Here is a 25,809-nt window from a genome sequence, read left to right as displayed (position 1 = left end):
TATGGCTCCAGCTGATTAGACCGAGCTGCTGCAGTGAGAGAGAGGGAGACGCTACAACGTATGTATGGGAGGGGGGAGGGAGGGGGGAAAGCAATTTATGAGTGTGTGTGTGAGAGAAGGAGTGTGTGTGTGAGAGTGCGCGAATTGCTGCGCTACAGCCACATCGCATGTTTCTTCTCCTCACTTCCCCCGTTTTTTGCATCTGTTGACTCTTTCCCGGCGTATCTCTCTCCCTCGTTCGTTCTTTTCTCCCTCCTCCCGCAGCCCTCCCTCCCTTCGTGCCGACGCTCCGCGCCGAAGATGATACCTCCAATTTTGAGGAGCCTCCGGAGAAGCCTCGGCCCCGGCGAGCGGATGCCCAGCGAGACCCCCTGCGGCCGGGCTTCCAGGGCCAGGACCTGCCCTTTCTAGGCTGGTTCTTCAGCAGGGCGTTGACAGCGCTGGCCAAGTCTGAGTAAGTACTGTACCTTGACCTGCGTCTGTCAGCCGAACCCCTCTGCTTGATAGGCGTCATTCACAGGTGGTGGCAGGTCTGATCTGCCTTGAGTAACGCCACGGCAACGCTCTCCAGGTATCATCCAACCATGTCTTTCTATATGCTGCCTGAGTCTATAGGCTGTTTTTTTCCTGCAGTGGCAGTGCTTGGCTGGTGGCTCTATTATGGGCTTGGTGGCTATCTGCTGTGTCAGACAGAATGAGGGGAACTCCTCTCTCTCCTTTCTCGTTGGAGACAAGCCCTTCTTTCATGCGTTCATCCAGTCATAAACACAGACCGGATTCTGACTGTTTTCACCATTTGAAAACAGAGCTCTCTGATTGAGAAAGGTTGGGATAAAGAATGAGACGAGAGGTTTGTTGTCTACCTCTGACTGCTGTGGAGATCAGACACACCAGAGCTGAATGGTAGGAGAACGTAGCTTGCTGATGTTATTGGACTATCAGAGCTGGTTGGTATTCCGGTGAGTGTGTCGATGGCGTGCGCTGCTGTGAGGTAGAGGAGACCCTCCCCTCTCTCCCCTCCTCAGTTGTGTGCATGTTATGGTGCTCTGCCTTTGTTATTGCCGCGCAGTGTATAATGGCTTTGCCAAATTAACAGCGGTGTGGTTTGGTTGGTAATTGACTCAACTAGTCAATGGCTTGCTGATTCCCTAATAATGTTGCCCCTGGTTGATTTCTAGCACTGACTGTTCCCTGTGGCAGGTTAATTGCAGAATCTGTGGGTGATGATGCAGAAAAGGAACAGAAAGAAGAAAAGGAGCACAAAAAATATTAAACAAAAGGCAGATTAGATTAGTCAGAGAAAGGAAGGATGCAGATTGGTGGAGAGAATGTATTTCTATGGAAACGCGGATGTTTTTTTGACCCATCTCTGTATGTCTCTCTTTTTCTCTCTTTCTCGCGCTCTCGTTCTCTCTCTCCTCCCTATTTTTACATTCATATATTTTATTTTCTCTCCCACGATACTGCATCTCCATAAGACACGGTGATCTGTTTTTGGTTTCATTTTTTGCACTGCTTTTAATGGTACCAAACAAGCAGCGCAAACAAGACACAGAAGCTGATTGTGTTAACATATGAGGGCTTGTTGTATATTAAACTGCTCATTAAGCCCAATTAGGGGAAAATGCAGAGCAATCCAGGCAAATGGTCATTTGTTTAGCATAGTGGAAGCAGATGGGTGCTCCTGTAGCTGACAAGTGCTAACATGTAACCACACAGAGCCTGCCCAGCCATCCATCCTGGCTATCTATGAAAATGCAGCCAGCGCTGGCTGTTGATCTATGATCTCTGCACAGTGTGATGGAGGCAGTGATGCCCATCCTGTATGTTTTGCTGTTCGCCAGCCACCGTCTCTCCCAGGGGCATTGTGATGATGAGGGAAGTATGTTGCTCAGTACGCATTCAAGGAAAACTGGTGCTGATTTTTGTGGATGCGTGTTATGTCATGTACCTGTGTTTTTGGCATTTCAATGTATCTGTCCGTTTCAATCTGTACTCATGTAATGGTGGTCCTGAGCGCTCTAGGAAATGTGCTGTTGTGTTGACATTGCAATTTTTCTCATGGTTTGTTTTGTCGGACCATATGTCGTTATGTAAACATGATTCTGTGATTGCTAGACATTGACTTGTTGCGGATAAAAGGCTGTGCGTAATGACATAGTGGACATGAAAATAACTTTTTCGGCAAAATTCCTATGTACCGACTACAAGTTAAATCCGATGGAAACCCATTTTCAATTCAGATGGTTTTGTCACGCAGAAAGTGTTCAGACCCCTTGACTTTTCACAAAACAATTATGTTATAGCCTTATTTTAAAATGGATTACATAGTTTTCCCCCTCATCAATCTACACACAATACCCCATAATGACAAAGCAAAAAACATATTTTTGAAATATTTGCAAATGATTTAATTTTTAAAACAGTTATAAAACTGAAATATGACATTTACATAAGTATTCAGACTTTTTACTCAGTACTTTGTTGAAGCACTTTTGGCAGTGATTACATCCTTGAGAGTTCTTGGGTATGATGCTACAAGCTTGACATCTATATTTGGGGAGTTTCTCCCATTCTTCTCTGCAGATCCTCTTAAGCTCTGTCAGGTTGGATGGGCAGGGTCGCTGCACAGCTATTTTCAGGTCTCTCCAGAGATGTTCGATCAGGTTCAAGTCTGGGCTCTGGCTGGGCCACTTAAGGACATTCAAAGACTTGTCCCAAAGCCACTCCTGCGTTGTCCTGTTGGAAGGTGAACCTTCGTCCCAGTCTGTGGTCCTGAGCGCTCTGGAGCAGGTTTTCATCAAGGATCTCTCTGTACTTTGCTTTGTTCATCTTTCCCTCGCTCCGGACTAGTCTCCCCGTTCCTTCCGTTGAAGAACATCCCCACAGCACAATACTGTCACCATCATGCTTCACCGTAGGGATGGTGCCAGGTTTCCTCCAGACGTGACGCTTGGCATTCAAGCCAAAGAGTTCAATCTTGGTTTCATCAGAACAGAGAATCTTGTTTCATATGGTCTGAGACTCCCCCAAGCGGTCTGTCATGTGCCTTTTAGGAATGGCTTTAGTCTGGCCGGTCTACAATAAAGGTCTGATTGGTGGAGTGCTGCAAAGATGGTTGTCCTTCTGGAAGGTTCTCCCATCTCGACAGAGGAACTCTGGAGCCCTGTCTGAGTGACCATCGGGTCAACTCCCTGACCAAGGCTCTTTCCCCCCCCATTGCTCAGTTTTGCCGGGCGGTCAGCTCTAGGAACAGTTCTGGTGGCTCCAAACTTCTTCCATTTAAGAATGATGGAGGCCACTGTGTTCTTTGGGACCTTTGTTTTGGTACCCATATCTGTGCCTGTACACACTTCCATCTCGGGACGATACGGACAATTCCTTCTACTTGGTCTTGGCACGTGTGCTCTAGCCAACCGCTTGCAGATACAGTGCAGATAGCCTACATGATGATATTTTTATGAACAAAAAGGTTTGACAAACTGCAGCCAAGGACCTGTCATCAGAATAAGACCCTCGATTTTTATTGGAAAGGAGAATCAAGTTCATCACCTTGCACTTTCACCAAACTGTGAAAAGTGTAGCCTCATAAACTACATGGACCACACAACATACAGTGCTTTCAGAAAGTATTCACACAACTTTTTCCACATTTTGTTCTTACAAAGTGGGATTAACATTTTTATTCTGTACAGGCTTCCTTCGTTTCACTTAGGTTTAGGTTAGTATTGTGGAGTAACTACAATGTTGTTGATCCATCCTCAGTTTTCTTGTATCACAGCCATTAACTGTTTTAAAGTCACCATTGGCCTCATGGTAAAATCCATGAGCGATGTCCTTCCTCTCCGGCAACTAAGTTAAGGGCGCCTGTATTTGTAGTGACTGGGTGATTTGATACACCATCCAAAGTGTATTTAATAACTTCACCAATAGGTGCCCTTCTTTGAGGCATTGGAAAACCTCCTTTGTCTTTGTGGTGTAATCTAGGTTTGAAATACACTGCTCAACTGAGAGACCTTACAGATAATTGTGTGTGGGGAGGGGTACAGAGATGAGGTATTCATTCAAAAATCATGTTAAACACTGTTATTGCACAGAGTCCATGCAAATTGTTAATTAAAAAAACTCCTGAATTTATTTAGGCTTGCCATCACAAAGGGGTTGAATACTTTTTGACCGAAGACATTTGAACTTTTCCTCATTATTTTTTAAATTACAATATACAAAGTCTCAAGTAATGTTTAATTCAGGCTGGAACACAGCAAATTGTGGTGAAGGTCACACAGTACCAGTCAAAGTTTTTAGAACACCTCTCATTTGAGGATTTTTCTTTCTTTTTATTATTTTCTACATTGTATAATAATAGTTAAAACGTCAACACTATGAAATCACACATATGGAATCATGAGGTAACCAAAAAAGTGTTAAACAAATCAAAATATATTTTATATTTGAGTTTCTTCAAATATTCACCTTTTGCCTTGATGACAGCTTAGCACACTCTTGGCATTCTCTCAACCAGCTTCATGAGGTAGTCACCAGGAATGCATTTCAATTAACAGATGTGCCTTCTTAGAAGTTAATTTGTGGAATTTCTTTCCTTCTTCATCCGTTTGAGCCAATCAGTTGTGTTGTGATAAGGTAGGAGGGTATACAGAAGATGGCCCTATTTGGTAAAAGCCCAAGTCCAGATTATGGCAAGAACAGCTCAAATAAGCAAAGATAAACGACAGTCCATCATTACTTTAAGACATGAAGGTCAGTCAATACGGACATTTTCAAGAACTTTGAAAGTTTCTTCAAGTGCAGTTGCAAAAACCATCAAGTACTATGATTAAATTGGCTCTCATGAGGACTGCCACAGGAATGGAAGACCCAGAGTTACCTCTGCTGCAGAGGATAAGTTTGTTAGAGTTACCAGCCTCAGAAATTGCAGCCCAAATAAATGCTTCACAGAGTTCAAGTAACATACACATCTTAACCTCATCTGTTCAGAGGAGACTGTGTGTATCAGGCCTTGTTCGAATTGCTGCAAAGAAACCACTACTAAAGGACACCATTATGCTTTATCTTGGCCAGGTCTCAGTTGCAAATGATAACTTGTTCTCAACTAGCCTACCTGGTTAAATAAAGGTGTTCTCAACTAGCCTACCTGGTTAAATAAAGGTGTTCTCAACTAGCCTACCTGGTTAAATAAAGGTGTTCTCAACTAGCCTACCTGGTTAAATAAAGGTGAAATAAAAAATTAAATAAAAAAAGAAGAGGAGACTTGCTTGGGCCAAGAAACACGAGCATTGGACATTAGACCGGTGGAAATTTGTCCTTTGGTCTCGAGTCCAAATGTGAGTTTTTTGGTTCCAACCACTGTGTCATTTGTGAGGCGCGGTGTGGGTGAACGGATGATCTCCTTATGTGTTTTCCCACCATAAAGCATGGAGGAAGGGTTATGGTGTGGGGGTGCTTTTCTGGGAACACTGTCTATGATTTATTTAGAATTCAAGGCGCACTTAACCAGCATGGCTACCACAGCATTCTGCAGCGATACGCCATCCCCTCTGGTTTCGGCTTAGTGGGACTATCATTTGTTTTTCAACAGGACAATAACCCAACACAACTCCAGGCTGTGTACGGGCTAGTCAAGGACCATATCACCTCCACCCTACCTGACACCCTAGACCCACTCCAATTTGCTTACCGCCCAAATAGGTCCACAGACGATGCAATCTCAACCACACTGCACATTGCCCTAACCCACCTGGACAAGAGGAATACCTATGTGAGAATGCTGTTCATCGACTACAGCTCGGCATTTAACACCATAGTACCCTCCAAGCTCGTCATCAAGCTCGAGACCCTGGGTCTCGACCCCGCCCTGTGCAACTGGGTACTGGACTTCCTGGCGGGCCGTCCCCAGGTGGTGAGGGTAGGCAACAACATCTCCACCCCGCTGATCCTCAACACTGGAGCCCCACAAGGGTGCGTTCTGAGCCCTCTCCTGTACTCCCTGTTCACCCACGACTGCGTGGCCACGCACGCCTCCAACTCAATCATCAAGTTTGCGGACGACACAATAGTGGTAGGCTTGATTACCAACAACGACGAGGCGGCCTACAGGGAGGAGGTGAGGGCCCTCGGAGTGTGGTGTCAGGAAAATAACCTCACACTCAACGTCAACAAAACTAAGGAGATGATTGTGGACTTCAGGAAACAGCAGAGGGAACACCCCCCTATCCACATCGATGGAACAGTAGTGGAGAGGGTAGCAAGTTTTAAGTTCCTCGGCATACACATCACAGACAAACTGAATTGGTCCACCCACACGGACAGCATCGTGAAGAAGGCGCAGCAGCGCCTCTTCAACCTCAGGAGGCTGAAGAAATTCGGCTTGTCACCAAAAGCACTCACAAACTTCTACAGATGCACAATCGAGAGCATCCTGGCAGGCTGTATCACCGCCTGGTACGGCAACTGCTCCGCCCACAACCGTAAGGCTCTCCAGAGGGTAGTGAGGTCTGCACAACGCATCACCGGGGGCAAACTACCTGCCCTCCAGGACACCTACACCACCCGATGTTACAGGAAGGCCATAAAGATCATCAAGGACAACAACCACCCGAGCCACTGCCTGTTCACCCCGCTATCATCCAGAAGGCGAGGTCAGTACAGGTGCATCAAAGCTGGGACAGAGAGACTGAAAAACAGCTTCTATCTCAAGGCCATCAGACTGTTAAACAGCCACCACTAACATTGAGTGGCTGCTGCCAACACACTGACTCAACTCCAGCCACTTTAATAATGGGAAGTGATGGGAAATTATGTAAAATATATCACTAGCCACTTTAAACAATGCTACCTAATATAATGTTTACATACCCTACATTATTCAAGTCATATGTATACGTATATACTGTACTCTATATCATCTACTGCATCTTTATGTAATACATGTATCACTAGCCACTTTAACTATGCCACTTTGTTTACATACTCATCTCATATGTATATACTGTACTCGATACCATCTACTGTATCTTGCCTATGCCGCTCTGTACCATCACTCATTCATATATCTTTATGTACATATTCTTTATCCCCTTACACTTGTGTGTATAAGACAGTAGTTTTGGAATTGTTAGTTAGATTACTTGTTGGTTATTACTGCATTGTCGGAACTAGAAGCACAAGCATTTCGCTACACTCGCATCTGCTAACCATGTGTATGTGACAAATAAAATTTGATTTGATTTGGGGCTATTTTTTACCAAGGAGAGTGATGGTGTGCTGCATCAGATGACCTGGCCTCCACAATCCCCCGACCTCCTCCAAATTGAGATGGTTTGGGATGAGTCGGACCGCGGAGTGAAGACTGTTGAAAAAGCATTCCAGTTGAAGCTGGCTGAGAGAATGCCAAGAGTGTGCAATGCGGTCATCAAGGCAAAGGGTGGCTATTTGAAGAATCTCAAATATAAAATATTTTGGTTACTGCATGATTCCATATGTGTTCATAGTTTTGGGGTCTTCACTATTTCTACAATATAGTAAAAATAAAGAAAAACCCTTGAATGAGTAGGTGTTCTAAAACTTTTGACCGGTAGTGTAGTTCTTAACTTTTCTACATTTGGCAAGTTTAACAACAAATTTGTGCTTTCCATCAGGCCCGTCGTGGCATTTTGTTACCTGACATGTACTTTACTTGCGTAAAACGGTTGGATGGAAACCTGTTTACTCACAGCTTTTATATAGTAATCAGGGAAATACATTCTGTAACAGGAAATACAAATGGTTCAAACATAATCCTTTTTGATGAAAGCTATAAAAACATGTTTTCCATCAGAGCTGGCCAGAAAAGTGACATGTGAACAATGGATCAATATCCCTGTGCATTTCATGAGATTTATACATAGCACTTCATTTCTCTGATATAGCCTACTGTATCTGTAGCGGTGAAGGTAAGACACTGGGAGCAAGATTAGCCTTCAATTTTAAAATAGAGCTTAAAGAGGTAGGCCTAAACATCATGTGTTTAGTCATTTGCCAACAAAAACATAGGGTTCATTGTTTTGGGGGTTATGATAATAACGTCACTTGTTTTTCTCAAGGGAATTGTTCCATCCTACAAATTCAAGCGGTTGATTTATTGTAACTTCCCTTTAATATCTTAATTAATATCTTGATTACTACGTTAATCATCCCTCATCTTATTGCCACAAACTAAGCCTCTAAGCATGAGGATTGACTTCAAAGTCATTGTCTGCCAAATCCAATTTAACTTTTCAGTTTGACTCAACGTAGTCAAGATAGACAGTCATTGTACCAAATTATATTGAGAAGAGAAATGGGCCTAGTTGCTTTGAATTAAATGGCATTAAAAATGTGTTATTATTGAACTTGAATTGCAGTCATGTAATAGCCTAGTCAATGGCCTATAGTCTGGATTGAAGAAACTATTGAATGCCAGTTAGAATCTGACATATTTGTCAAACTCGTGGAGCACAACCCTTTGCATTCAATTCAAAATGAGATGTGAATGTTTTGTCAGAATGGTGCAATGAATGTGTTCTCCCATATGCCTTGTCCCAGGTCAGTGGCTTCAGGCCTCAACTCTCCTGCCAAAACCAACTCCATGGAGAAAAAGCTTCATATTAAAAGCAAAGAACTTCAAGAAACTCAAGACAAATGTCACAAGGTACTGTGCTGCCTAATTTATTATTATTTATTTATTTCCTGGAAATGGGCCACATGTAAATGATTCTGAATGGTGGTCTATATCTAAAGTCTCCAGGCACTATTTAACCTGCATGTAAACAAATCTTGACACTCCAACAGTATTCACCTTCTCCGATGAGTTGTTTTTACACACTGATTTTTAAATGATGATCTTATTGAAATATCTCATTGGAATCCGAGAGAATTAGGAGGTTGTCGTGGAGTTTCAAGGTCCATACGTCAGCGTAGCATATGCATGGCATACTCTCTAGATGGATATTGATTTGAGTGCTATAATAACCAATATAGTAAAAAATCTGCTTTTTAACCCAATTCATTACTGTTAATTAATTATGTATTGATTAACAGATGGGGCAGGAGATCTCTTGTGGCATTTACCATGACATGGGGCAAACGTTGAACTCCTTTTGAGTGACTATCTCGTCTCATTTGACAAAATGTGTACAACTCTGAGAAATAAACATTTCTATATACAGTGGGGAGAACAAGTATTTGATACACTGACGATTTTGCAGCTTTTCCTACTTACATAGCATGTAGAGGACTGTAATTTTTATCATAGGTACACTTCAACTGTGAGACGGAATCTAAAACAAAAATCTAGAAAATCACATTGTATGATTTTTAAGTAATTAATTTGCATTTTATTGCATGACATACGTATTTGATAAAGCAGAACCTAATATTTGGTACAGAAACCTTTGTTTGCAATTACAGAGATCATACGTTTCCTGTAGTTCTTGACCAGGTTTGCACACACTGCAGCAGGGATTTTGGCCCACTCCTCCATTCAGACCTTCTCCAGATCCTTCAGGTTTTGGGGCTGTCGCTGGGCAATACGGACTTTCAGCTCCCTCCAAAGATTTTCTAATGGGTTCATGTCTGGAGACTGGCTAGGCCACTCCAGGACCTTGAGATGCTTCTTACGGAGCCACTCCTTAGTTGCCCTGGCTGTGGGTTTCGGGTCGTTGTCATGCTGGAAGACCCAGCCACGACCCATCTTCAATGCTCTTACTGAGGGAAGGAGGTTGTTGGCCAAGATCTCGCGATACATAGCCCCATCCATCCTCCCCTCCATACGGTGCAGTCGTCCTGTCCCCTTTGCAGAAAAGCATCCTCAAAGAATGATGTTTCCACCTCCATGCTTCACGGTTGGGATGGTGTTCTTGGGTTTGTACTCATCCTTCTTCTTCCTCCAAACACGGCGAGTGGAGTTTAGACAAAAAGCTATATTTTTGTCTCATCAGACCACATGACCTTCTCCCATTCCTCCTCTGGATCATCCAGATGGTCATTGGCAAACTTCAGACGGGCCTGGACATGCGCTGGCTTGAGCAGGGGGACCTTGTGTGCGCTGCAGGATTTTAATCCATGACGGCGTAGTGTGTTACTAATGGTTTTCTTTGAGACTGTGGTCCCAGCTCTCTTCAGGTCATTGACCAGGTCCTGCTGTGTAGTTCTGGGCTGATCCCTCACCTTCCTCATGATCATTGATGCCCCACGAGGTGAGATCTTGCATGGAGCCCCAGACCGAGGGTGATTGACTGTCATCTTGAACTTCCATTTTCTAATAATTGCGCTAACAGTTGTTGCCTTGTCACCAAGCTGCTTGCCTATTGTCCTGTAGCCCATCCCAGCCTTGTGCAGGTCTACAATTTTATCCCTGATGTCCTTACACAGCTCTCTGGTCTTGGCCATTGTGGAGAGGTTGGAGTCTGTTTGATTGAGTGTGTAGACAGGTGTCTTCTATACAGGTAACGAGTTGAAACAGGTGCAGTTAATACAGGTAATGAGTGGAGAACAGGAGGGCTTCTTAAAGAAAAACGAACAGGTCTGTGAGAGCCGGAATTCTTACTGGTTGGTAGGTGATCAAATACTTATGTCATGCAAATTAATTACTTAAAAATCATACAATGTGATTTTCTGGATTCCGTCATTCACAGTTGAAGTGTACCTATGATAAAAATTACAGACCTCTACATGCTTTGTAAGTAGGAAAACCTGCCAAATCGGCAGTGTATCAAATACTTGTTCTACCCACTGTACAACTCTGAAAAATAAACCTTTGAGTCACAGTATAATAGCTAGCTTCGGTGTCCCTTGTGGCTTCCTTCCTAGATGGAGCAGGAGATCTCTAGGTTTCAGCGCAAGATGACTGACCTGGAGTCAGTTCTGCACCAAAAGGATGTGGAGCTCAAAGCCTCTGAGAACCAGAGGACCATCCTGGAGCAGGACCTGGCCACCTACATCACTGAGTGCAGTGTGAGTACCTAATGCCATGTGTCCATCCAAACTATCCTTACGGTTACAGCCATTTTGCTAGAAAAGTAATGTGTTAACTCTGTGTTCAAATATCTAGTTGCATATCAACACAGTTGAGTGCATATTGGACAGTGGAGTGTCTCTTACATTCTTTTTTGTCATTACAACCTTGTTAATGTGTCCCATATAGTTTAGTATATGCATGACTGATGATAATGCGGTGTCGTCATGCATTTCTTCATTTGATTAGAGTAGACCTACCGCATTATAGGGTGATATATTTGAATGCGTTGTGATTTATTTACTGTGTGTGCGTGTGTTATTTGTGCGTGTGTTACCACAGAGCTTAAAGCGCAGCCTGGAGGCAGCCCGTGTGGAGGTGTCTCAGGAGGATGACAAGGCTCTGCAGCTGCTGCATGACATCAGAGAGCAAAGCAGCAAGCTGCAGGAGATCAAGGAGCAGGTAGAATCACACTTCAACTTTGTCTTCACTACATCAACCCCTTCCTTACCAGTGAACCGCATGCTTACTGAGTTTTCACCCAGATGGCCGTACGTATCAAGCATGCGAGAGCAGGGCTCTAATGTGCAACCATTTTACTTGCAAATGCGCCAAAATACTTTGCTGTGCGGAATGGAATTGTATTTTAGAAGCTATGTCTAATATCGCAAATATTTTTAATTGTGCACCTACATCTTCCAACTTAGCTGCACACGTGTTCCTTGTAAAAACAAGTCAGCATAGAGCCCTGCAGAGTATGAGTTGGATCAAGTCATGATGTGAAAGGCCAAAACTGATCTTTGATACATACTACACCAAACATACTAACTAACCCTCTGCCTTTCTGAATTGTATGCGTCACACAACTAAAGTTGTGTCCCAAACTCAAGACATGTCCTCTAGAGGTTCTAGTAAGGGAAACGCCATTTTGTAGACCTTCCCAAAATCTAGAACACAGACAATTTACTCCTATGTCTATGATCAGGACTCTTGCATTTCAGGGAAGTTAGGAACCAATATACCCAGGCAGTTAGGAAAGCAAAGGCTAGCTTTTTCAAACAGAAATTTGCTTCCTGTAGCACAAACTCCAAAACGTTCTGGGACACTGTAAGTCCATGGAGAATAAGAGCACCTCCTCCCAGCTGCCTACTGCCCTGAGGCTAGGAAACACTGTCACCACCGATAAATCCACGATAATTGAGAGTAAGCATTTTTCTACGGCTGGCCATGCTTTCCGCCTGGCTACCCCTACCCCGGTCAACAGCCCTGCACCCCCCATAGCAACTTGCCCAAGCCTCCCCCATTTCTCCTTCACCCAAATTCAGATGGCTGATGTTCTGAAAGATCTACAAAATCTGGACCCCTGCAAATCAGCTGGGCTAGACAATCTGGACCCTCTCTTTCTAAAATTATCTGCCGCAATTGTTGCAACCCCTATTACTAGCCTGTTCAACCTCTTTTGTATCGTCTGAGATCCCCAAAGATTGGAAAGCTGCCGCGGTCATCCCCCTCTTCAAAAGGGGAGACACTCTAGACCCAAACTGTTACAGACCTATGTATGCCCTACCTTGCCTTTCCAAGGTCTTCGAAAGCCAAGTTAACAAACAGATCACCGACCATTTCGAATCCCACCGTACCTTCTCCGCTATACAATCTGGTTCCCGAGCTGGTCATGGGTGCACCTCAGCCACGCTCAAGGTCCTAAACAATATCATAACCGCCATCGATAAAAGACAATACTGTGTAGCTGTATTCATTGACCTGGCCAAGGCTTTCGACTCTTGTCAATCACCACATTCTTATCGGCAGACTCAATAGCCTTGGCTTCTCAAATGACTGCCTCGCCTGGTTCACCACCTACTTCTCAGACAGAGTTCAGTGTGTCAACTTGGAGGGGCTGTTGTCCAGACCTCTGGCCGTCTCTATGGGGGTGCCACAGGGTTCAATTCTCGGGCGGACTCTTTTCTCTGTATACATCATTGATGTCGCTCTTGCTGCTGGTGATTCTCTGATCCACCTCTACGCAGATGCCACCATTCTGTATACTTCTGGCCCTTCTTTGGACACTGTGTTAACAAAACTCCAGACGAGCTTCAATGCAGTACAACTCTCCTTCCGTGGCCTCCAACTGCTCTTAAATGCAAGTAAAACTAAATGCATGCTCTTCAACCGATCGCTGCCCGCACCTGCCCGCCTGTCCAGCATCACTACACTGGACGGTTCTGACTTAGAATATGTGGACAACTACAAACTCACACTAAGTATCTCCAATCCAAAATTAAATCTAGAATCGTCTTCCTATTTCGCAAACAAAGCATCCTTCACTCATGCTGCCAAACATACCCTCGTAAAACTGACTATCCTACCGATCCTTGACTTCGGCGATGTCATTTACAAAATAGCCTCCCAACACTCTACTCAGCAAATTGGATGCAGTCTATCACAGTGCCATCAGTTTTGTCACCAAAGCCCCATATACTACCCACCACTGCGACCTGTATGCTCTTGTTGGCTGGCCCTCGCTTCACATTCCCCACCAAACCCACTGGCCCCTGGTCATCTATAAGTCTGTGCTTGGTAAAGCCCCGCCTTATCTCAGCTCACTGGTCACCATAGCAGCACCCCCCCGTAGCACGCGCTCCAACAGGTATATTTCACTGGTCACCCCCAAAGCCAATTCTTCCTTTGGCTGCCTTTCCCTCCAGTTCTCTGCTGCCAATGACTGGAACAAATTGCAAAAATCACTGAAGCTGGAGCGCTAACTTTAAGCATCAGCTGTCAGAGCAGCTCACAGATCATTGCACCTGTACATAGCCCATCTGTAAATAGCCCATCCAACAATCTCATCCCCATATTGTTATTTATTTTTTGTCTCCTTTGCACCCCAGTATCTGTACTTGCACATTCATCTTCTGCACATCTATCACTCCAGTGTTTAATTGCTATATTGTAATTACTTTGTCACTACGGCCTATTTATTGCGGTAGTGACCTAACCTTACCTCATTTGCACACACTGTATATAGATTTTTTCTATTTTGTTATTGACTGTTTTTGTTTTGTTTGTTTGTTTATTCCATGTGTAACTCTGTTTGTGTTGCACTGCTTTGCTTTATCTTGACCAGGTCGCCGTTGTAAATGAGAACTTGTTCTCAACTTGCCTACCTGGTATAATAAAGGCGAAAAAAATAATGTAACATCCTGCAAGCACTGAATGGTCATTGAGCACCTTAGTTCATTTTTTAGCCTGGGCCTAGCCAGTCCAGTGTTACTTTTCCACTCTCTCATATCTACATTGTAAGGTCATCATACAGAATCCCTTTTCATATTTGCAATGCATAATGCATTTTTTTTTTACCTTTCATTTAACTAGGCAAATCATTTAAGAGCAAATTCTTACTTTTCAATGACTGCCTACAACGGCCTAACCCTCCCCTAACCCGGACGACGCTGGGCCAATTGTGTGCTGCCCTATGGGACTCCCGCTCACAGCCGGATGGGATATAGCCCAGGATCAAACCAGGGTCTGTAGTCACTCCTCCTGAAATGCAGTGCCTTAGACCGCTGCGCCACTCGGGAGCTGGATGTGCTCTTTAATACAGTATATGTGCTCTTTAATACAGTATATATGCTCTTTAATACAGTATTATTGCACTCATCACGAACTGTACAGTATCATTGTCTTTATTACCTTATTCTGTGACCCTTCACGTAAATACTGGTCGACAAATGAGGCACATACCCACACACTTTGTCATAGAGAGTATGGCTTTATTATGCGGTCCTTTGTAGTAGAGCTGGGAATTGCCATGGACCTCGCAATATTATCATGATACTTAGGTACCGATACAGTATGTATTGCGACTCTCACGATTTTATATGTTTTGGGATTCGATACTGTGATTTTATTGCGATTCGATGTTCTGAACATTTTGCTAACCATATGTCTGCTGCAGAGGGATAAGGGAACACGTTTTGATCAGTCATGGAAATGAAATCTCTGAAAACAAATTGACTCCGAGTTTTGGTAAAGGTACAGCCAACTAGCAAAAATAATATTGTGACATAGTCAAAACAATACGATATATCGTAAAAAATAATATCCAGATATGCAACGGTATTTATGTATTCCCCCCCCATCACTACTTCGTAGCTCAGTTGGTAGAGCATGGCAATTGTAATGCCAGGGTAGTGGGTCTGATTCCCGGGACACCCATATGTAAAATGTTGCACACATGACTGTAAGTCGCTATGCATAAATGTGTCTGCTAAATGGCATGTATTATATTTATTACTCTGTGTCCCTTTAAACAAAGATACAAGGAGGCCCACACACACACACAAAATCCTTTGTAGAAACTAGCCTAGCGTACCTCTGCAGTCTCTAACTCTCTGGTCTGGTGTGAATCTCTGGGTGATTGTCTGTGGTCTAGGAGCCAGTGATTGGTCTAGGAGCCAGTGATTGATGCCCTCTGAGGCAGGCAGCCGTGTGAGAGAGTGTTCCACACCCAGAGTAGGGATCAGCAGGCTTAGTAAGCCTCTCTTTGTCTGTGATTCATCCTCTCCACATGCTCATATACTATAGAGCGGCAGGTAAGAGGCTTTTAACCCCACCGTCTCAATGAGAGGCTCATTCTACTGCTGTTAGTATAACAAGCCAGCTCTTGTCGGATATTATCAACAATATTATTAGAAGCGGGTATGTGTGAATCATGAAGGGGAAAAGACTAAAGAGGATTTTTATTTTGACGTTGTGATGATTATAAGGATGATGTTTTCCGTCCTGAAGAGTGGATGTCATTATAGTAATTATAAAATATTTTAGAATCCTCCACGACAACTCCGCAGAAATGATGAGCCAGTCACACACACACACACACACACACACACACACACACACACACACACACACACACACACACACACAAATTCATGAGACTTTAATTCCCAGGGGCCCAGAATATGTTCATCTTGGCCTGCATACATTTCCCTGTGCTCCAGGAGTATAATGCCTAGCTAGAGGAGACAGACACGCACACCCTGAACCCTTGTTTTTCTCTGTGCGCCCGGCCGTAGGAGTACCATGCCCAGCTGGAGGAGATGCAGGTCACCATCCGGCAGCTGGAGGAGGACTTGTCTGCCGCCAGGCGCCGTAGTGACCTGTATGAGTCAGAGCTCCGAGACTCCCGGAACACCAGCGAGGAGCTCAAGAGGAAGGCTGTGGACTACCAGCAGAGGATCCAGAAGGTGTGTGAATACTGAGTAGGACCTCCATGGAGGTGAATGCAGGTGCAGTCTGAATGCTAACATGTCGGATTTCTGTCCCCAAGGCGAAGGAGCAGGGTAAAGCTGAGGTGGAGGAGCTCCTTTCCAAACTGGAGAAGGTATGCCGTCCTGTCCATGGGTGAACTGTATTGTGGATTACTCTTCAAAAAATCTTTGGGTGTCGAATCGTCGTTTTGTATAGTCCCATAGAGAATGAAATGGATAATATCAATAATTGATGTATTGCCTTGCACTGATGCGTTTTGGCCTCAGCCTTCTGCAGAGATTAGGTCCCATTATTAATAGATACATTTCACACATTGACATTACAGTCAGCTAATCTTTCATACTGTTTTTCAGACCAATGCGGAACAGCAAGTGAAAATCCTGGAACTCCAAGACAAACTCTCCAAGGTATATTTTCTAAAGTACATAGCGCGCGCACACACACACAGGGGTCCTGGATGTCACCGTAGAATAGCTTCGTGAGCCCAAATGAATGGTTAGTCATCAGCTGTCACCACTGTGGTCCAATAGGCACATACAGTTGAAGTCGGAAGTTTACATACACTTAGGTTGGAGTCATTAAAACTCGTTTTTGAACCACTCCACAAATTTCTTGTTAACAAACTATAGTTTTGGCAAGTCGGTTAGGACATCTACTTTGTAAACTTCTGTCCCACTGGGAATGTGATGAAAGAAATAAAAGCTGAAATAAATCATTCTCTCGACTATTATTCTGACATTTCACTTTCTTAAAATAAAGTGGTGATCATAACTGACTGATTTGTGAAAATGTAATTGGCTCAGGTGTATGTAAACTTCTGACTTCAACTGTAGCTTTGATTAGCTTCTGATGTAATCAGTCATTGACATTCACAGTTCACTGAAGTTGTGGGTACAAATGTTTCTTGGCTAAATGGCAGTGCCATTTATTTATATTGTGTCATGCCCTTGCTGCCTGTGTTCTTGGGAATAAAAAGGCATGAATCCTAATGGGCTTTGTTGTCTCCACACAATGTCTAATTTGACTCTTCACCCCCAGGCGGTGAAAGCCAGTACAGAAGCCACAGAGCTGCTGCAGAACATCCGGCAGGCTAAAGAACGTCTGGAGCAGGAGCTTGAGCGGCTGCGCGGCAAGGCCGACCCCAGCGACTCCCTTCGACGACGTCTCAGAGAGACCGAGGTACGGTTGCTCATGTGTAGTTGTGTTTATGTAAAAAAAAAAAAAGTTTTTGTTTTGAATTGTAATGATTTATTGTGTTACATCCATGTACTGTGTTTCAGTCACAGGAGGTTGGTGGCACCTTAATTGGGGAGGACGGGCTCGTGTTTATGGCTGGAACGGGATTAGTGGAATGGTATCAAACACATGGTTTCTATGCGCTTGATGCCATTCCATTCACTGCGTTCCAGGCGTTATTATGAGTCATCCTCCCCTCAGCAGCCTCCACTGATTTCAGTGTTGTTGACAGTCATGTGGGTATTATTAAGAACTTGTGTGTCCTGCAGGAGGGCAGGAAGACCCTGGAGAACCAGGTGAAGCGTCTGGAGATGGTGGAGCGACGAGAGAACAAGCTGAAGGATGACATCCAGACTAAATCCCAGCAGATCCAGCAGATGGCTGATAAGATCCTGGTGAGAGCCAAGGGATAAGTCCCCTCTTAATACCCTGACCCCCCCTCCACTCCTCTATCCCTCTCTATACTACCTTTATCCTAGAGCATAGATTAAAGCATGCACACACACACGCATAGGGAATGTCCTGCTTGCTGCCCCATGGCATGCACACACCCATTTCTCTCACTTTGGATGTCCCACCTGCTGTCACGAGCCACGAAGAAACCACGGCTCACACAGGCGACGTCTTTCTTGACGCGCACCGGCCCGGGCTGCATGCCAACATGAACGGCCACCGCTACCACCGTGTCATGGATAAACAGCTCTTCCAAGCAAGTGTCTCTGTCATGGACTGAGTGACAGTGTGGATAGTGCTTTCATCCATATTTTGTTGTTTCATTTTGTAGGTCTTTGTTGTTACCTTGCATGATATATGGTGTGTGTGTGTGTGTGTGTGTGTTTGTTTGTACAGGAGCTGGAGGAGAACTTGAGGGAAACCCAGTCAACAGCCCAGCGGATGGAGGCTCACCTGGTCCAGAAGGAGAGGCTCTATGAGGACAAAATTAAGGTAGAGAGGACTTTTTAAGTCAGCCTGCAAATCATGGTCTCAAGGATATCTTTATGTATTGAAAAGTGTGGCCAAGTGAGCGTACTAGGGACTTGGCTTTCTCTGTCCCCCTGAACTAGGTGTACTGTTCGATTGGGGCACACCATAGCAAAACAGTTTGCAACAGAAATAAATACATCTGTGTTCTTATTGGACAAGGTCAGGTAGTACCTTCGCATTGCACTACTCAGTTTCAAAACATTTTGAACACTGCCCAGGTTCTGGAGGCCCAGATGAAGGTGGACCTGGCAGACAAGGAGAGCCTGGAGTCCAAACGGGCCCAGCACGAGGAAGAGGCCCGGGAGAAATGTAAACTCCTCAGTGAACAGAAAGCGGTAAGGCCATAAGGAGTAATATAACTAATAACTAATACAATATGTTTGACTTCTTTCTCTCTGCCAGGCTTATCAGTTCTGCTCAAGAATGGAAACTGTGCTGAAAGATGTGAAACAAGGTGCAGCTGGAGAAGTCAACTAGCATACTTGCTTTGTACTTTTTAATTGACTGCGCTCTTTGATTGTAGCCTGTTCCTTACTATATTGCTGCGCAGAGCTGTGTAGATTCTCCATAGAGAACTTGCAGGGCAGTACAGTCAACACTGTTTGTTTTTTTGTGAGGGGGGAATCTCTGCCAATATCAATGTGGTGACTGCAGCTAATAGAGGAGATGGGAAAATTGTATGACTCACATAGGCTACATGTTATAGAACAGCAGTGAGCCAATTAGGCTCCCAATTATGGGGCCGTGTGGGCGAGAGCCTCCGAGACTTCTGCCACAGCTTTTGTTTGTTTGAGGACAGATTCTCTGACATGTTTATGGGCTAAGTTCTTTTTGGTTTGTTTTGTTTGGCGCTCCACTCAATTTGTCGAAGGGAATGCTGTCAAGACTGCGATTTTAATTCGGAGTATTCCATTACATGGGGTCACTGCAAAGTCCAAGCTTAAGTCTATAATCTAGTTAACGTGATAGACTTGAGTTATCTACCGCTAATAGGCTTTATGATCAGAGCCAGACAACATTTGACATTGACAGAAAGGGTTTTTGGTCTGAATGTAACATTAGCCTATGTATTAGTTTAGCATTTCAGTACAGGGCAAGTCCACGGTAACAGAGCAACACTGAGATGTACGTCAAAACAAAAACCAATGATTGCCAAGTTAAACGAACCATACAACTCTATACACAATCACACCGTTACCGTCAAATTGCTCTACAGTAGCTACATTCAGAACCATATATTTAATGATATGGCTTTTATATTTACTCCCTGTCTGAATATATGGCTCTGGCTACAAATTTCAACCACCAAAAATGTTTTTCTCCCAGATGTCTATTTTCATGGAAATGATAAACAATCAACACATCTTTTTGTGTGCGATGTACAAATGCGGTCAAATATATTGTCACCCTTGCATTTTACGTTAGAGTGCAATGGAGCAGGATGTTCTGTATTTTTCTTTTCAAAACTGGTTGGATGCCTATTTTTTTACCTATAGGCACCTGCAACTTATCACAGGTGAGAGAGATTACACAGTAAACGAGAATCATTGCCTGTGCAAACATATACTCGTGTAAACACCCACAGTTTTCAATGTCAACTTATTTTAGAAGAAAGACTGCAAGGGTGCTGATACATTTTACCACATCCGTAAGCTGTAATCGTGCTTATTCGTAAATAGATAGAATCACATTGCATCCATGTCTCAATTATTCACACCATGGCACAATTTTCACATTATGTTCCCTTAAATTGAAATGGAGGTGGGGGAAAAATCCTTAATTTGATTTCATGGATCTAAGTGTTGTTTGTGTTGCAATTCCCTTTTTCCAGACCATCAACGCCATGGACTCCAAGATGAAGAATCTGGAGCAGCGGATCACCGAGCTCTCTGAGGCCAACAAGTTAGCCGCTAACAGTAGCATCTACACTCAGAAAAACATGTGAGTACTAACCGTAGCATCTATACCCAGAACAAAAACATGTGAGTACTAACCGTAGCATCTATACCCAGAACAAAAACATGTGAGTACTAACCGTAGCATCTATACCCAGAACAAAAACGTGTGAGTACTAACCGTAGCATCTATATCCAGAACAAAAACGGGTGAGTACTAACCGTAGCATCTATACCCAGAACAAAAACGTGTGAGTACTAACCGTAGCATCTATACCCAGAACAAAAACGTGTGAGTACTAACCGTAGCATCTATACCCAGAACAAAAACGTGTGAGTACTAACCGTAGCATCTATACCCAGAACAAAAACGTGTGAGTACTAACCGTAGCATCTATATCCAGAACAAAAACATGTCAGTGTGGCGCTCTTTAGAATAGCTTTATTTTCCCATGAGGGAACTTCTTATTTGGAGTGGTTCAAAAGACAATAAACATAGCAGGCCACGCAGTACACCTACTAGGCACAAATCGTAGTCTCACCAGACAGACATACCCGCCTGAGGACAAAGTTACACAAATAATAAACAGCTAGGACAGGGCTGATAAGAAACTCAATATCTCATTATACAAATAAACATATTTATCATACCAATGATCCCAAACCACTCTCATATGCATACGTATATACTGTACTCTATATCATCAACTGCATCCTTATGTAATACATGTATCAATAGCCACTTTAACTATGCCACTTTGTTTACATACTCATCTCATATGTTATACTGTACTCGATATCATCTACTGTATCTTGCCTATGCTGCTCTGTACCATCACTCATTCATATATCCTTATGTACATATTCTTTATCCCCTTACACTGTGTATAAGACAGTCGTTTTTTTGGAATTGTTAGTTAGATTACTTGTTCGTTATTACTGCATTGTCGGAACTAGAAGCACAAGCATTTCGCTACACTCGCATTAACATCTGCTAACCATGTGTATGTGACAAATAAAATTTAATTTAATTTGATTTTGATTTGATTTGATTTGAAACTCTGAGTGATGTTTCACATTTTTACTCAGTGAAGATGTACCAGCTGAATACATATATTCAATACAGTGCAGTGTCCATTAATACACTTAGCTCTCACCCTCTCCCTTCCACAAAGATGTACTTCAGTACTTTTCCATCACCCAGGATGTCTCTGTGCTCCTCCGTGCATATCACAGGCTTATCATTCAGGAGAGGCCTTGAGTTATCGGGAGAACACATTCCTGCAGTCAACTACATAATTACACTTCTCATACACAGAGATTTAACCTAACTCTCATTTCTATCTCTAAGGATATATCAAAATGGTATATTCATACTAAGAGAATATAATGATATAAAACAGTAACTTACAATCTATCAGGACAATACAACATTTTAAACCTTCATGTGCAATAGTGTAGGACTTCCCTTGGTTAGCAATCTCAGGCTAGCAAAACCAAAGAGTTGGTGATCTTGTAGCAGTCTGATGTAGCATTGCATTATGTTCACAGCAACATTTATGGAGATGAGCAGCGGCTATGGACAATCCATTCCCCTCAATCCACTACTGTCTCCTCCCCCACCGACTTGTTGCCCCAGCTAGCCCCTCTCGACAGAGTAGCTAGCTAGGCTTTCTCTGCTAGTGGCAATTGCATCCTGCATGGATACCTGGGGATCAGACAAAATGCTAAACGGTCCTTTGGTTGGCACCTTTTTATGTTGCTCATTAGTTGGTACTACCACTTCTATGCACTGCACATACATTTTTACATATATTGTATGCATAAAGTCAAAGTCAACAAAACAGACAGGAGACGGAACTGACACCAGCCATCACCATTACAGCACCAGAAAACCAAATTAAAAAAGACTCCACACCTAACTAAACTCCATCTCCCTCAGTTCTCTTTAAATCATATAATTCCCACCCTATCCCTTCAGAGAACCAAAGTTGCATACGTAACCAGACAAGTTTACTGTTGTTACCCAAAGAATGCATTTTTTGGTTGAAACCTCAATGGTCTCCCTCTCTCTGTCTGACTGTGGTTGTGGCAGGAAAGCCCAGGAGGAGATGATCTCGGAGCTGAGGCAGCAGAAGTTCTACCTAGAGTCCCAGGCGGGGAAGCTGGAGGCCCAGAACGCCAAGCTGGAGGAGCACCTTGAGAAAATGAGTCAGCAGGAGCAAAGCAAGAGGAGCCGTCTGCTGGAGCTGGAGACCAGACTCCGAGAGGTCAGAGTTGAATAAAATGTATTGATCCCCAGAGGGGAATTTGGATAAATAGGGGAGAAGCCAGGAAAGAGAAGGGCCCCCTGTATTGTACACAGTAAGACTATGGGCTGGCTTCCCAGACATTGATTAAGCTGAGACAATGAAGCATATTTGTGCTTTTGAAATTGCTTTTGTTGTCCAGGGCAAAGCTTAATCAGTGTCTGGGAAACCAGCCCAAAAAGTGTTGACTTTGGCTGGCATTTACACACAGCTACTTGCATGCAACTTCAGTTTCAAGTAATACAGTGCCTTTGGAAAATATTCAAACCCCTTTCCACATTTTGTTACGTTACAGCCTCATTCTAAAATTGATTAAAAAAAAAAAATAATTCCTCATCAATCTGCACACAATACCCCATTTTATAATGTATGTTATTTTGCCCCTTTTTCTCCCCAATTTCGTGTATCCAATTGGTAGTTACAGTCCTTTTCCATCGCTGCAACTCCCTACGGACTTGGGAGAGGTGAAGGTCGAGAGACGTGCGTCCTCCGAAACACAACCCAGTCAAGCCGCACTGCTTCTTGACACATTGCCTGCTTAACCCGGAAGCCAGCCGCACCAATGTGTCGGAGGAAGCACTGTACACCTGGCGATCGTGTCAGCGTGCATTGCGCCCGACCTGCCACAGGAGTCGCTAGTGCGCAATGGGACAGGAACATCCCAGCCGCCCCATGGGTCTCCCAGTCGCTGCCAGCTGCGACAGAGCCTGGACTCAAACCAGGTTCTCTAGTGTCACAGCTAGCACTGCAATGCAGTGCTTTAGACCACTGTGCAGAAAACAGGTTTTTAGACATTTTTGCTAATTTATTCAAACTTAAACACTGAATTAAGACATTTACATAAGTATTCAGACCCTTTACTCTGTACTTTGTTAAGCACCTTTGGCAGTAATTAGAGCCTTGAGTCTTCTTGGGTATAACGCTACAAGCTTGGCACATCTGCAGATCCTCTCAAGCTCTGTCAGGTTAGCTGGGGAGCGTTGCTGTACAGCTATTTTCAGGTCTCTCCAGAAATGTTAGATCGGGTTTAAGCCCGGGCTCTGGCTGAGCCACTCAAGGACATTCAAAGATTTGTCCTGTTGGAAGATGAACCTTCGACCCAGTCTGAGGTCCGGAGTGCTCTGGAGCAGGTTTTCATCTCTCTATACTTTGCTACGTTCATCTTTCCCTCAATCCTGACTAGTCTCCCAGTCCCTGCTGCTGAAAAACATCCCCACAGCATGATGCTGCCACCACCATGCTTGGGATGGTGCAGGTTTTCTCTAGACGCGACACTTGGCATTCAGGCCAAATATCTTGGTTTCATCAGACCAGAGAATATTGTTTCTCATGGTCTGAGAGTCCTTTAGGTGCCTTTTTGTAAACTCCAAGCGGGATGGCATTTGTGTATTTTACTGAGGAGTGGCTTCCGTCTGGTCACTCTACCATAAAGGCCTGATTGGTGGAGTGCTGCAGAGATGGTTGTCCTTCTGGAAGGTTCTCCCATCTCCACAGAAGCACTCTTGAGCCCTGTCAGAGTGACCATCAGGTTCTTGGTCAACTCCCTGACAAAGGCCCTTCTCCCCTGATTGCTCAGTTTGGTCGGGCGGCCAGTTCTAGGAAGAGTCTTGGTGGTTCCAAACTTCTTCCATTTAAGAATGATGGAGGCCACTGTGTTCTTGGGGGCCTTCAATGCTGCAGAAAGTTTTTGGTATCCTTCCCGTGATCTGTGCCTCGACACAATCCTGTCTCTGAGCTCTATGGACAATTCGTTCGACCTCATGGCTTGGTTTTTGCTCTGACATGCACTGTCAACTGTGGGACCTTTTTATATAGACAGGTGTGCGTCTTTCCAAATCATGTCCAATCAATAGAATTTAACATAGGTGGACTCCAATCAAGTTGTAGAAACATCTCAGTGATGATCAATGGAAACAGTATGCACCTGAGCTCAATTTTGAGTCTCTTAGCAAACGGGCTGAATACCTATTTAAATAAGGTATTTCTGTTTTTTATTTTTAATAAATCAGCAAAAATGTCTAAACCTGTTTTTGATTTGTCATTATGGGGTATTGTGTGTAGATTGCTGAGGATTTTTTATATTTTTAAAATCCATTTTAGAATAAGTCTAACTTAACAAAATGTGGAAAAAGTCTGAATACTTTCCGAAGGTACAGTATTTCACCTCAAGCACTGTTCTAAAGAAACAATTAATGAAACAAGGTGCAGTTAATTTACCCAGACCCTTGTATTATCCGATCAAATCCAAAGCAATGCCATGACCCTTTAACCTCTGACCCGTCAACCTTTGGTGTTCTAGATGGGCCTGGAGCACGAAGAGCAGAAGCTGGAGATCAAGCGCCAGGTGACGGAGTTGACGTTGTCGCTGCAGGAGCGGGAGTCCCAGATTAGCGGGCTGCAGGCAGCACGCCACGCCCTGGAGAACCAGCTGCAGCAGGCCAAGACAGAGCTGGAGGACACCACCGCCGAGGCCGAGGAGGAGATCACTGCCCTCAGGGTGAGAGGAAAGGACGTTGGCAGGTCAACGGGACAAGTCAAGCTGCACAGCTGTACACACACACACACAGACACACACACAACCTGTCATGTAAATCACACCAGAGGTCAAGACTTTTGTTTATTTTTTTTCAGGCCCACAGAGATGAAATCCAACGCAAGTTTGACGCCCTGAGAGACAGTTGCTCAGTAAGTAACATTTATTGGAATTCCAATTGCAGTAAATGTCAATATAGATTAGAATGTGCGTTCAAGCAATGATTGAACTCCGTTCAGTCGTTGCTTTTGTTCCTCACCCCCACCACCACCAGGTGATCACAGATCTAGAGGAGCAGCTGACCCAGCTGAGCCAGGAGAACGCCGAGCTGAACAGACAGAACTTCTACCTGTCCAAGCAGCTGGACGAGGCCACGGACGAGACGGACGACCGCCTGCAGCTGGGACAGGACGTGGACCGCCTCCGCCGCGAGGTGGCCGACCGAGAGATGCACCTCAACAACCAGAAACAGGTGACGGACGTCTGCTCATTATTTGTTTCCTGTACCTTCCAGAATGTTTAAATGTTTGATTACGTTCCATGACTGCTTGGTCACTTAGAAATGTCCTTGTTTTTGAAAGAAAGGCACTT

General features: G+C 44.0%; 1 protein-coding gene across 7 annotated transcripts in view; it reads left to right on the top strand.

Annotated features, from left to right (window-relative positions):
• cita (citron rho-interacting serine/threonine kinase a) overlaps positions 1–25,809 on the top strand; it is a 53,942-nt gene that overhangs the window by 7,739 nt on the left and 20,394 nt on the right. For all 7 annotated transcript variants that reach the window (XM_020487051.2, XM_031824508.1, XM_020487058.2 and 4 more), the window contains 16 exons: positions 265–454; positions 8,581–8,686; positions 10,846–10,989; positions 11,333–11,452; positions 16,066–16,236; positions 16,320–16,373; positions 16,615–16,668; positions 17,300–17,440; positions 17,767–17,892; positions 18,347–18,442; positions 18,700–18,816; positions 20,313–20,422; positions 22,472–22,646; positions 24,985–25,182; positions 25,317–25,370; positions 25,493–25,690. In XM_020487051.2, coding sequence (XP_020342640.2) covers positions 265–454; positions 8,581–8,686; positions 10,846–10,989; positions 11,333–11,452; positions 16,066–16,236; positions 16,320–16,373; positions 16,615–16,668; positions 17,300–17,440; positions 17,767–17,892; positions 18,347–18,442; positions 18,700–18,816; positions 20,313–20,422; positions 22,472–22,646; positions 24,985–25,182; positions 25,317–25,370; positions 25,493–25,690 — 2,054 coding nt within the window. The remainder of the gene's footprint in view (positions 1–264; positions 455–8,580; positions 8,687–10,845; positions 10,990–11,332; positions 11,453–16,065; positions 16,237–16,319; positions 16,374–16,614; positions 16,669–17,299; positions 17,441–17,766; positions 17,893–18,346; positions 18,443–18,699; positions 18,817–20,312; positions 20,423–22,471; positions 22,647–24,984; positions 25,183–25,316; positions 25,371–25,492; positions 25,691–25,809) is intronic.

The sequence above is a fragment of the Oncorhynchus kisutch genome, linkage group LG1 (assembly GCF_002021735.2).
Source record: "Oncorhynchus kisutch isolate 150728-3 linkage group LG1, Okis_V2, whole genome shotgun sequence".
NCBI lineage: Eukaryota > Metazoa > Chordata > Actinopteri > Salmoniformes > Salmonidae > Oncorhynchus > Oncorhynchus kisutch.
The sequence above is the reverse complement of the archived record's forward strand: the minus strand, read 5'-3'. Positions and strand labels throughout refer to the sequence as shown.